The 12,520-nt window shown below is 41.7% G+C and overlaps 1 protein-coding gene across 1 annotated transcript in view; it reads left to right on the forward strand.

The window, feature by feature from the left end:
- The window catches only part of SOS1 (SOS Ras/Rac guanine nucleotide exchange factor 1), a 93,171-nt gene that overhangs the window by 72,101 nt on the left and 8,550 nt on the right, over positions 1–12,520 (forward strand). The window contains exons 14-20 of the mRNA XM_074949761.1: positions 2,423–2,645; positions 4,805–4,924; positions 5,768–5,930; positions 7,909–8,026; positions 10,555–10,727; positions 11,779–11,895; positions 12,108–12,372. Coding sequence (XP_074805862.1) covers positions 2,423–2,645; positions 4,805–4,924; positions 5,768–5,930; positions 7,909–8,026; positions 10,555–10,727; positions 11,779–11,895; positions 12,108–12,372 — 1,179 coding nt within the window. The remainder of the gene's footprint in view (positions 1–2,422; positions 2,646–4,804; positions 4,925–5,767; positions 5,931–7,908; positions 8,027–10,554; positions 10,728–11,778; positions 11,896–12,107; positions 12,373–12,520) is intronic.

Consider the following 12,520-nt stretch of genomic DNA (forward strand, 5'->3'; position numbering starts at 1 on the left):
CATTGCTTCTTGGCACTGAGAGATACTGCTCCTCCCTGATCAGGCGACTCGGGTTTATCACCTGAATAGTCACTCTTTCATCCTTGATATGCAGCTGATATTCTGCATTGGTCGGTGGGCATGGAGCTGTGGTTGGGAAGAAGCTGAGGTCCTGTGCCCTACCATTGGCCATATTGAAACCCGGGGGGATTCCCTCCCACCACTAGATCCTCTCTGCACCCGCCTCCCTCCAGATCCTCAAGCAGTGGTTGTAATAGTTCACTGGAGGAGGCATGAAAGGTCAGGTCCGGTACCATGTTTGGTACCGAACAAGAACAAACTGGCCCAGTGGTTCCTTCAGTGGAATTGTGAAGGGAGGCTCCACCTCTGTTGAAGAGGGTTGCTTCCTCCCTGGAATTACAGGTAGAAGTAGTTCAGATAAGCATGCACAGATTGGACATTTTGGGGTGAGCAGGGGCCTCCTGAGTGGCTCTCTCCATAAATGAGGATATTGTAGAACCCACAAAGGTGTTGTGGCAAACACCTTCATTGCCATCTACAGCCAGTAGGACTGAGAGGAGGTCTTAAACTCTCTGAGCTGATGAGTGTACCCTGCCAATGTACATATGAGAGTTCCTTTTGTTCCTCTACAATCAACATTGACTCTGGTTACAGAGACTTCTTCCCTAGGTTGGGAAACCCACCTGGGGAGTCTCTGGTCTAGCCAAGAGATAGGTAGCTTTCCACATAAATGTGAGGTTGTTGAGAGCTCTCCACTTAGCTTGTCACGCTTTCCTTCCCCACAGAAAAGAAGAAATTTCCTAGTTCTTATGGACAATACAGCAGCAGTGATCTCTGTGAACAGACTAGGAGGGGCCAGATCGAATCTCCTGTGCTAAGAGGCAGTACAGCTTTGGTAGTTTTGTAACACCAATACACTTCACCCCAAACACCTTCTGGGTATTCAGAACACTTTATCAGATTGCTTGAGCAGGTCTTTCACCAGTCTCCATGAGTAGTATCTCCAGCCAGATACAGTAAGAGTCATTTTTCAAGCATAGAGGTTCCCCATGTAGACCTGTTTACAACTCGTCACATCTGAAAGTGTCAGCAGTTTTTTTGTTTTGTTTTTAAGAGTGGGTCACAATCCAGCATCCCTGACAGATGCTTTTCTGTTACCCTGAAGGACAGACTCATGTATGCTTACCCTCCAGTTCTGCTCCTCCCCAGAGTATTATTAAAAATCAAGCAGGATCATGCTCGTACAATCCTCATAACACCAGTGGGGCCTTGCCAATAATGGTTCTCCACTCTGCTGAGCCTCTCAACTTGGGCTCCGCTGACATAACCTCCAGAATCAGACCTGATCTCTCAGAACTACGGTCACCTCCTTCATCCTAACCAGTGACTCTTCATCTTACAGCCGGGATATTCTGTGGGAAGTACCTCAGGAGGTCCGTCCAAGGAATGTACAAAACATTCTTTTGAATAGCAGGAAACCACCTACTAGGTACACTTACCTGTTGAAGTGAAAGCAGTTCTTCTTGTGGTCTCAGCAGAAAGGGGTTTCTCCACTCTGGGCTCCTATACAGCATATCCTGGACTATTTGTTACAGCTGAAACATCAAGGTCTTTCCATCAGTTCCATCAGAGTTCACCTAGCAGCTATCTCCACTTTCCACCCTCCAATTGCAGATTGCGCTGTATTCTCCAAATCAGTGTCACTCAGGTTCTTAAAGGATCTGGACCATTTATTTCTCCAAGTGGAGTATCCCATCCCTCCTTGGGACTTAAATCTGGTGTTAAGTCTTATGGGTCTTCCTTTTGATCAGTTGGCTACCTGTTCGTTACTTCATCTTTTAACGAAAGTGAACTTTGTGGTGACAACTCTCTCCACAGAGAGTAGGAAAATTGCAAGCCCTGGTGTCTGACCCACCTTATACAGTCTTTTACAAAGACAAAGTGTACTTATGCCCACATAGACGGGTTGAGGGTGGCTCTGCCCCACAGGTACCGCTAATGGAAGGATCGTCAATGCTAGCACACTGGCCATGCACACACCTGAAGTGGAATGGACATGGTCAACACATCGCAAAGAACAACAGTTACAGAAAAGGTTAGTAACTGTTTTTTCTGGGGTTCAGTTTTCCCTTCAGTTCCGTGTGTGAAACTCCCATTAATTCAGAAGGAATTACGTACGTGCTACTACCAGGATCACTGGGCTCCTGCTACTATTTCTAGCTTTGCCGCTGCTTGGCTTTGTGTGAGTGAAACCCTGCTGTGCTTGTTTGCCCTTCTTTAAATTTGGGAGAATGCTTACTTACCTCAGAGTACTGAGGTATAATGTTTGTAACGTGAAGATTTAAAAAATGACATTGGCCTCTTTGAAGAAACATAGAATTAAAAGCATTAAATAAATGTTAACGATGTCTCTTTATTCCAGGTAAAGCTATGAAGAAATGGGTCGAATCAATCACAAAGATAATCTACCGGAAAAAGCAGGCACAAGCCATTGGGCCAAGCCACAATATTACTTTTGAAAGTTCACCTCCTGCAATTGAGTGGCATATAAGCAAGCCAGGACAGCCAGAAACTTTTGACTTGCTCACTTTGCACCCAATAGAAATTGCTCGACAGCTCACTTTACTCGAGTCAGATCTTTACAGGTATTTGTCCTCCATTGAAAAACTGAAAGTACTATACCACATTATTGCACAAACCCAAAATAGTCCCAAAATTACTTCTGCAGGCCTTCTGTACAGATCCCCACTATTGGCATGCCCCCTTGACATATGTTGTGTGTTAGGTCATTAATTACGCAGCAAAGGAGTTTAAAGACGCACCACAAAGTGAAAATATTTGTATGTTTATATCATGGACATCAAGGTATCTAAGCACCTATAATTAATGTATACTATTAATTTCACTATAGTAGAGGAGAATAGCTCCTGATACTTTGATATTTCCACAATGGGCAAATCTTTGAGAACCAGTTAAACCATTTCCCTTCATATCCTAGTTTGTAAAGCGTATTATGAACCACAGAGAATCCAACAGCAGTTTGTGAGAGGGGTGTCAGTGAGGTTTAGACCTCATACTTCATTTAGAGCAGGGGTCTCAAACACGCGGCGCGCAACGTTATTTTCTGTGGCCCGCCAGCTCCCCACGGGGGGCCCCTCCCACCCCCCCAAGCATTTACCTAGAGCGGCTCCGGCCTGGTGTGCACCGGGGCAGGGCAGACTCCCTCCCTCCGTGCCTGCCTGCCCTGCCCCCGCACCGCTCCAGGAAGCAGCCAGGACCTGGGGGAGGGGGCCAATGGGAGCTTCGGGGGAGGTACCTGGAGGAGCGGCCAGGGCAACACACAGGCCCCTGTGGCCCACCCTCCCAGGTCCCGGCTGCTTCCCGGAGCGGTGCGGGGGCAGGGCAGGCAGGGAGCCTGCCCTTCCCCCAGTGCGCGCCAGACCGAACCCCTCCTGCAGCCGAACCCCTACCGTGAGCCCCCTCCTGCACCCCAACCCCCTGCCCTGAGCCCCCTGACGCACCCTGCATGCCTCCTGCACCCCCTGGAGGCAGGGAGGGAACGGAGTTGGGGTGGGAATTTCAGGGAAGGGGTGGGAAGAGGCCAGGCAGGGGCAGGGCCTCACGGAAGGGGTGGAGTGGGGGCGGGGCAGCGGGGGTCAGGGGTGGTCAGTGGTGTGGCCCTCGGGCCAAGGTACCAGTCCTCATGTGGCCCTCGTCATTTGAGTTTGAGACCCCTGATTTAGATGAAAGGCAGTTACTATTAATGTCAGGTTTCAGAGTAGCAGCCGTGTTAGTCTGTATCCGCAAAAAGAACAGGAGGACTTGTGGCACCTTAGAGACTAACACATTTGTTAGAGCGTAAGCTTTCGTGGGCTACAGCCCACTTCGTCGGATGCATAGAATGGAACATATAATAAGATAGATATAGATAGATATACACACAGAAAAGTTGGAAGTTACCATAGAAACTGTGAGAGGCTAATTAGTTAAGATGAGCTATTATCAGCAGGAGGAAAAAAAACCTTTGTAGTGATAATCAAGATGGGGGGGAGGGATAGCTCAGTGGTTTGAGCATTGGCCTGCTAAACCCAGGGTTGTGAGTTCAATCCTTGAGGGGGCCATTTAGGGATCTGGGGCAACTATGGGGGATTGGTCCTGCTTTGAGCAGGGGGTTGGACTAGATGACCTCCTGAGGTCCCTTCCAACCCTGATATTCTATGATTCTATGGCCCATTTAGACAGTTGACATCTTCAGCTGTATAAATGAGCCATCTTGATTATCACTACAAAAGTTTTTTTTCTCCTGCTGATAATAGCTCATCTTAACTAATTAGCCTCTCACAGTTTGTATGGTAACTTCCAACTTATCTGTGTGTGTGTGTGTGTGTGTGTATATACATACATACATATAGCAATATAAATATCTTGCTATATGTTCCATTCTATGCAGCCGATGAAGTGGGCTGTAGCCCACAAAAGCTTATGCTCTAATAAATTTGTTAGTCTCTAAGGTGCCACAAGTACTCCTGTTCTTTTTACTATTAATGTGTGTGTTTAAATATTTAATTGATACCGTGATGCAAAGAGCAAACAGAAGCAAAGGAATACCAATCATTTTCTTCATTCAGTGAGTATTCTGATTTTGAGATCATGGTAGTTCACGATAAGCTAAGTATTTTTTTCAAGCAATGGTCCTAAATTAAAATTCACTGATAATTAAGACTTTTTTTGGAATAATGGTAGTCTTTTTAAAAAGTTTTATATTATTGTGCTTTATTTTTATTTTTTTTATAATTTCTTTTAGAGCTGTGCAGCCATCAGAACTAGTTGGAAGTGTGTGGACCAAGGAAGATAAAGAAATTAATTCTCCCAACCTTCTCAAAATGATACGGCACACCACTAATCTCACTTTGTGGTTTGAAAAGTAAGGGTGTTTTTTGTTCATTTTTTAAATCTCTACTTTGGAATGTTAGTGGATCTATGTAGTTCATTCAGATGCTTCCTGAGAGGTAACCTTAGGAGAAATTTTGCCTTGGCGAATCCTCTACTCGGGCAATGGCTAAATGTTTCAGTTTGTCTCTGAGAACAACTACTTGTAAGTAGGCTTCGCAGAATTTGATTTTAATTTTTTTTATAATTTCAACAGAAAATATGTGGTATTTTTAAGCACTGGTTTTGATTTAAAAAACGATAAAAATGTTCACAGTTGCACAAAATTATGGGTTTTAAGCAATTTTTTTTTCAATTTTTATCTATGTAAACTTTCACAATTGTGGAAAATTTATGCAAGGGTGTCAAACAATAATTTAATGATCATAGATGTTGGGTTTCAGATAGTTAAAGCTTTATAACTGTTAAAACACAAATTGTCAACATCACATGTCAAAATACACAAAGTAAATATCCTTAAATGAAACTGTAAGTTCTCAAGCAGCATTTTTCTTGCTTTGCCTGTCTATAAACTTTTATTATCATCAATGGAAATATTTTTGTGTTGGTTTGTGTGTATGTTGAAATCAACATTTATCAGCTTTTATTGATAAAAATCTAATCCTTCGAAGACTACTTCTAATATTCCCAGCTTTTTAACCTGAGAAATGGGACCTAACTTGTTCTAAATCTCCCTCCTGTTGTTTGGTGGGCCTTTTTGGATCTGTTGAAACTTTTCAGAACGGTACACTTTGTGCTATAGCTGAATCTTTGTTGCTTGGCAGAGTTCTGGCTCTGTTTTATTTCTACAAAATTAGCATTCTGTTTGTGTACTTAGATGCATCGTAGAAACAGAAAACCTAGAGGAAAGAGTAATTGTAGTGAGTCGGATAATTGAGATCCTGCAAGTTTTTCAGGAGCTGAATAACTTCAATGGTGTTCTTGAAGTTGTCAGTGCTATGAACTCTTCACCTGTGTATAGACTGGATCACACATTTGAGGTAGGTTATAATGTTTTCAGTTTTCAATCTAGAAACTGTGTTATAGTTAAGTTACATTCCATTACTATAAATGCTTCTCCTTTCAATAGCGCATTAAGGATGGTAACGGGCTCTTGCACTTTGAAGGAGCCTTTGCTTTTGTACTTAATGTTCACGCTATCTGGACTCAGCCACTGCCAATCACAAGACAGAGCAGAGACTAAAAGAGGCTGAGGAGAATAAAGCAGAAAACTAGAGTGAAGGACTAAAGCAGAGAGATGGATGGGAGTTAAAAACCTGAAAGAAACTGAGGAAGAACAAAAAGAAAAGGAGGACTTGTGGCACCTTAGAGACTAACAAATTTATTTGAGCATAAGCTTTCGTGAGCTACAGCTCACTTCATCGGATGCGTTCAGTGGACAAACAGTGTCTTAAAGGGAAGATGAAGGAAAAACATTTCAACTGAAATTTTTTTTTAAATATTCAATACAGAAATTTTACAAATAAGGGGAAACAGTTAATGAAAAATATGGAAGAATAGATGTACCAAGACTCAAAACTGAAGGAAAAGAAATGGGATGTAGGAAATATTTGTTAAAGCTCCTTGTTAGACTTTCTAAAAAATGCTGTTTTATTACAGGGTCAGAGCAAATACTACAGTTAAAGGTTGCAAAACGATCACTATTATAACTCCTTATTTTCAGACGCTTACAGCTTTCTACAACTTTTTTGCCTTTTGGGCTGAATTTCTGACCAAAGATGAATGTTTCTGGAAATGTTTACTAAAATTCCTTCAATCACTTTTGAGTTGTTTGGGAGGAAAAAACCCAATGATGGTGAATCCCCAGATGTACTGCACATGCGTGCATAGGTATATTTGTAGTGCTGTACCTAGTCCTCTGAACTCCTCCAATTATGACTTCAGTTATTTGCATCATCTGAGGATTTAGTCCTCCGTGTAGGTCATTTGATGTCGGGGATCAGCTGAACCATTGGCGAGGACTTACATACCTGTGCATAAAGCAGGAAAAGCGAATACTTCAACAATATGCAGACTGCACCACGAATATAAGTGTGCAGCATCCCTGGCTTCCTCAAGGGAAGTAAAATCACCATGGAAGATTGAATGAGAGTGTAAAATATAGTTATAAATTTCTGTGTAATGTCAGAGGTGGTTACCTGTCATTCCAGGGGTCCCCAAAGTGAATACAATGGTAAGTAAAGCAGAAAGACATGGCAAATCACCAGACCCCACTCCCTGAAACCAGTAACTGGCAAGATTGAAAATAAAAGGTGGTTTATCAGAAAGGCATAGGCAGATTGATCAGAGTAGTGGATGTCTGGGGAAAGAGGTGGAACGCACCAGCCGCAGGAAGCAGGAAAAAAGTCTGCATCTTCTAGCAGGTTCCCTCCATGCACTTTAGCATAGGATCCGTACCCAGTTAATTGGGCTGCTTGACCTACACTGACATGTGAGTGCGTAACTGAATTTTCCATAGGTATTTGCAGGATTTAAAGGTTTTAGAGGTATACTACCAATATTATGATTGACAGGAAATCAAGGCTGCACGCATCAATAATTTACTTAGCTACTATAATAGCAAGATTATGGTCAGGGGCTGAGGGGTATGTATGAAAGTCAGGCTTTTGTGAAGAGCCCTAGCTGACCTGGGTTGGAGGTTCAATGTCCTGATTCTTATACCCATATAGCTCTTTTCATCTCTAGATCTCAAAGTATTAGTATCCCATTTTTCAGAAACTGAGGCCCAAAGCGGTTAAGGCCCAGAATTTTAAGGGTATTAAGATGTTGCTGCGCTGAGCGTTGCAACACCAAACTGATTTAGGCTGTTACAACAACACATAAATGCCTTTAAAAATCTGGGCCTGTGACTTCCCCAGGGTCACACAACTAGGCAATGGCAGCTGTCAGTCCTGGTCTTGTGGATGGGGTAGTGGACCACAGTGCCCTCCAAACTAACCTATCTGTGTATCTTTTCAGCAAATTCCAAGTCGACAGAAAAAGATTTTAGAAGAAGCTCATGAATTGAGTGAGGATCACTATAAGAAATATTTGGCAAAACTCAGGTCCATTAATCCTCCATGTGTGCCTTTCTTTGGTAAGTAGGTTTGATTCGGGATGAGCAGTATAAAAGAAATGTCAGTTAGTGTTTGCCAAGGACTCAGCAGAAATACAAGCAGAAGCGAGAAGTATATTTTAAAGGTTTCAGAGTAACAGCCGTGTTAGTCTGTATTCACAAAAAGAAAAGGAGTACTTGTGGCACCTTAGAGACTAACCAATTTATTTGAGCATAAGCTTTCGTGAGCTACAGCTCACTTCATCGGATGCATCCGATGAAGTGAGCTGTAGCTCACGAAAGCTTATGCTCAAATAAATTGGTTAGTCTCTAAGGTGCCACAAGTACTCCTTTTATATTTTAAAGGAACACTGAGCTTTAGGTCTAATCAGTTTTTTAAAAGAAGTTAAACTTAGTTTCAGCTGTCTCTGACTGTAACACATTTTCTCTCCCCTACTGCTGTGTGAAAGAGCCACACAAATGTGCAGTATGACTGAATATGCAGAGAAAAGAATTTCTGACCATCTTGGCTAATAGATATTGATGGACATATCCTCCAGGAATTTAATTCTTTTTGAACCCAGTTGTACTTTTGGCCTTCACAAAATCCCATGGCAGTGAGTTCCATAGGTTGACTGTGCATTGTGTGAAGAAGTACTTCCTTCTGTTTGTGTTATACCTGCTGCATATCAATTTCATTGTTTGACCCCTGGTTTGTGTCATGTGAAGGGGTCAATAACATTTCCTTATTCACTTTCTCCACACAATATATGACTTCACAGACCTGTATCATATTCCTCCCTTAGTTGTCTCTTTTCTCAGATGAACAGTCCCAGTCTTTTTGATCTCTCCTTACACGAAAGCTGTTCCATACCCCTGATCGCTGCTGTTGCCCTTCTCTGTACTTTTTCCAATTCTAATGTATCTTTGAGATGGAGCAACCAGAACTGGAAGCAGGGGCCTACCATGGATTTATATAGCAGCATTATCATATTTTTTTGTCTCCTTATGTATCCCTTGCCTAAGGGTTCCAAACATTCTGTTCGCTTTTTTGATTGCCACTGCACATTGAGCAGATGTGTTCATAGAACTATCCACGATGACTCAAAAGTCTTTCTTGAGAGGTAACAGCTAATTTAGACCCCATCATTTTGTATGTGTAGTTGGGATTATATTTTCCAGTGTGCATTACTTTGCATTCATCAACATTGAATTTCATCTGCCATTTTGTTGCCCAGTCACTCACTTTTGTGAGATTCCTTTGTAACTCTTCGCAGTCTGATTTGTACTTAACTATCTTGAGCAATTTTATATTGTTTGCAAACTTTGCCACCTCACGATTTACCCCTTTTTTCATATCAGTTATGAATATGTTGAACAGCACCGGTCTCAGTACAGATCCTGGAGGGGACCCTGCTGTTTGCTTCTCTCCCCAATGAACACTTACTTAACTATTTATTCTTACCCTTTCTTACTCATCTTGTACCCAGCTACTGATGCATGAGAGGACCGTCTCTCTTATCCCATGGCTGCGTACTCTGCTTAAGAGATCTTTAATGATGGACTGTGTGAGAGGCTTTCTGAAAGTCCAAGTCCACTGTATCAGCTGGATCATCCTTGTCCACATGTTTTTTGACCCCCTCAACCTTTGAATAGGTTGGTGAAGCATGTAAATGTAAATTTTCCATTTACAAAAGCCATGCACCCGAGGACTCATGATGGACCCCGCAGGTCCAGTGCCCTCATCTGTAGAGTTCCATTCTCTCTTTAATCCTCTTGTTGTTCAATATCTCCATGAAACCATTAGGGGAGATTGACACAGCATGAACTAAACTGCCAGCCATACGCAACAGTGGCTAGCTCCACATCGCTTTCACATCAGGCATAAAAAGCTTCATCTCCGTTATCCAGGGCTTGGCTCAGATCAGTAACTGGCTGGAGCTGAACTGAGAACAAATAAGGCAATGCTAGTGAAAGGAAGGAAACAGCACTCTCCACTTCTTTCAGCTCATTGAAATTACATTGCCTCACAAAATTCAAACATAATTAGATTTCCCTGTGGTGTGTGCTTTATAAGTGGTAAGTAAATAAATAGATTGATCTTGAGAGTCTCATGCAAACAGGCAGTTTTCAAGGAAAGGGTTAAGGTATTGCCGTTATTTGTAAAGCAGACAACTCTGTCATTGATTGTGATAGGGAAAATTTTGTTTTAAGACTGCACTTAAATCTACGGTGGTACAGGTGTGCCATAAGTAATCATAAGTCAGCATAAGTAATCCACTTGCCCGAGAGGTAGTAGCTAGGTTAACAGATGAATTCTTCCATTGACCTAGTGATGGCTACATAGGGACTTAAAGTCATCTTAGCTATGCCACTCAAGGGTTTGGATTTTTCACACCCCTGTGCGATGTACTTATTCCAACCTAATTTTCTAGTATAGATCAGGCCTGCTTAATTAAAATACACAAGTTTAATTCTTTAAAAGGGCTTCATATTCCAGCTATATTGTTTATTTCCTCATAGTTTTGTACTGTAGTATCTGAATGTTCTTCTTCTCTTCACTATTTTAGGAATTTATTTGACTAACATCTTGAAAACAGAAGAAGGCAATCCTGAATTTCTAAAGCGACATGGAAAAGAACTTATAAACTTCAGCAAGAGAAGGAAAGTAGCTGAAATAACAGGGGAGATCCAGCAGTACCAAAACCAGCCATACTGCTTACGAATAGAACCTGATATCCGAGTAAGTTGCATTTTTGTATGCCAAAATATTGAGAGCTTCTTTGTGGTGATTATTTCAGAAATAATTTTAACAGAGAAAATCAAAGGAATCTGTAGAGCAGGCTGTTTGCTCCTGGATCTCAAGTTACTAGTGTGACACAGTGCAGGATGACCTTAGATCATAGGTTTTTTTCATACTAGAAGACACCGGTAGTAGCAAGCAGTACATGAGGCTCCTCATCTGCAGACCGTCATGAGCCACTGACTCCCAGTACCTTGGCCAGAAAATTTTTTCTTGGCAAAGGTCAGCAGAGCTGTGTCATTTTCCACAATCCATGAATGAGAACCCTGCATGTTGCTATCATGACGGAAGCAGAATTTAGGTAGTTTTCTCTTCTGCTGTATTAAAATATGACTTCTCCTTTCTACATTGAAGTTACTACAAATCCTAAAAAGAAAAATGTCTTTAATGTAAATTGGCACTTTCAACCCTGGTTGTAAGTCGTTTCTCACATACATCACTAAAATGAGGAAATACGGTGTTTTAAGTCAAGTCCTAAGGAGAGGTGAGGTGACGGGGGAGGGATAGTTCAGTGGTTTTAGCATTGGCCTGCTAAATCCAGGGTTGTGAGTTCAATCTTTGAGGGGGCCATTTAGGGATCTGGGGCAAAAATTGGGGATTGGTCCTGCTTTGAGCAGGGGGTTGGACTAGATGACCTCCTGAGGTCCCTTCCAACCCTGATAGTCTATAAGCGCACATGGGTTTTACTCATGTCCTCCCAAGTCAGTGGATTTCTGTGTGTTGGCAGTTTGCAAGATCTTGTCCCTAGTTTGTCAGAGTAACGAAAATTGTGAAATGAGTAATGTCACTTACATTTGATATTTTGAATGATTTTTTTTTTTTAAAGTTCATGTAATTCACCTAATGAAATTTCATGTAATTCACCTTTGCTGAATAGTACTTACATAGCACTTTTGAAACCATTGGGACTATTTGTATAATAAAGTATGTAGAATTTGCCCCATGATAGCAACTTATACAATGTAATCTTCCTAAACTTCCTGTGTTTCAGAGGTTTTTTGAAAATTTGAATCCAATGGGAAATAGCATGGAGAAGGAATTCACAGATTATCTGTTCAACAAGTCATTAGAAATAGAGCCGCGAAATTCCAAGCCTCCACCAAGATTTGTTAGTATTCAGATTTAATTTTTTTCTTAATAACTTCAAAAATGTTTCCCATAATGCAGCAGAAATTGTTTTAGAATTTATATGAATAATGATGAAGCTGCATTGAACTGATTTTGTGATGGAGATGAAGGTAATTTGATTTTTAAAATGTATACTTTCAATTCACTGCAAGGTTTTTAACTGCACAATATTGATATTTGGTATCACCGCAGCCCAAAAAATACAACTATTCCCTCAAATCTCCGGGTGTTCGTCCGTCGAACCCAAGGCCGGGTACCATGAGACACCCTACACCGCTGCAACAGGAGCCAAGAAAAATTAGTTACAGTCGCATCCCTGAGAGTGAGTCAGAAAGTACAACATCTGCCCCAAATTCTCCACGAACACCATTGACACCACCCCCTGCCTCTGCTACTTCCAGTACTACAGATGTCTGCAGCGTCTTTGATTCAGATCCTTCAAGTCCTTTTCATTCAAGTAGGTGCTAAAGCTAGGAATGCATTTAAATAATTAGGACTGTCACAAATGTTTGTCCTATTTTATGATCTAAACTGATAGATCATTTTGGTCCTTCAAATTTGCTATATCTGCAGATGTTTTTGCCTCCTTGCATAATGGCAGACAG

This window comes from Natator depressus, chromosome 3 (genome assembly GCF_965152275.1).
Source record: "Natator depressus isolate rNatDep1 chromosome 3, rNatDep2.hap1, whole genome shotgun sequence".
Lineage (NCBI taxonomy): Eukaryota > Metazoa > Chordata > Testudines > Cheloniidae > Natator > Natator depressus.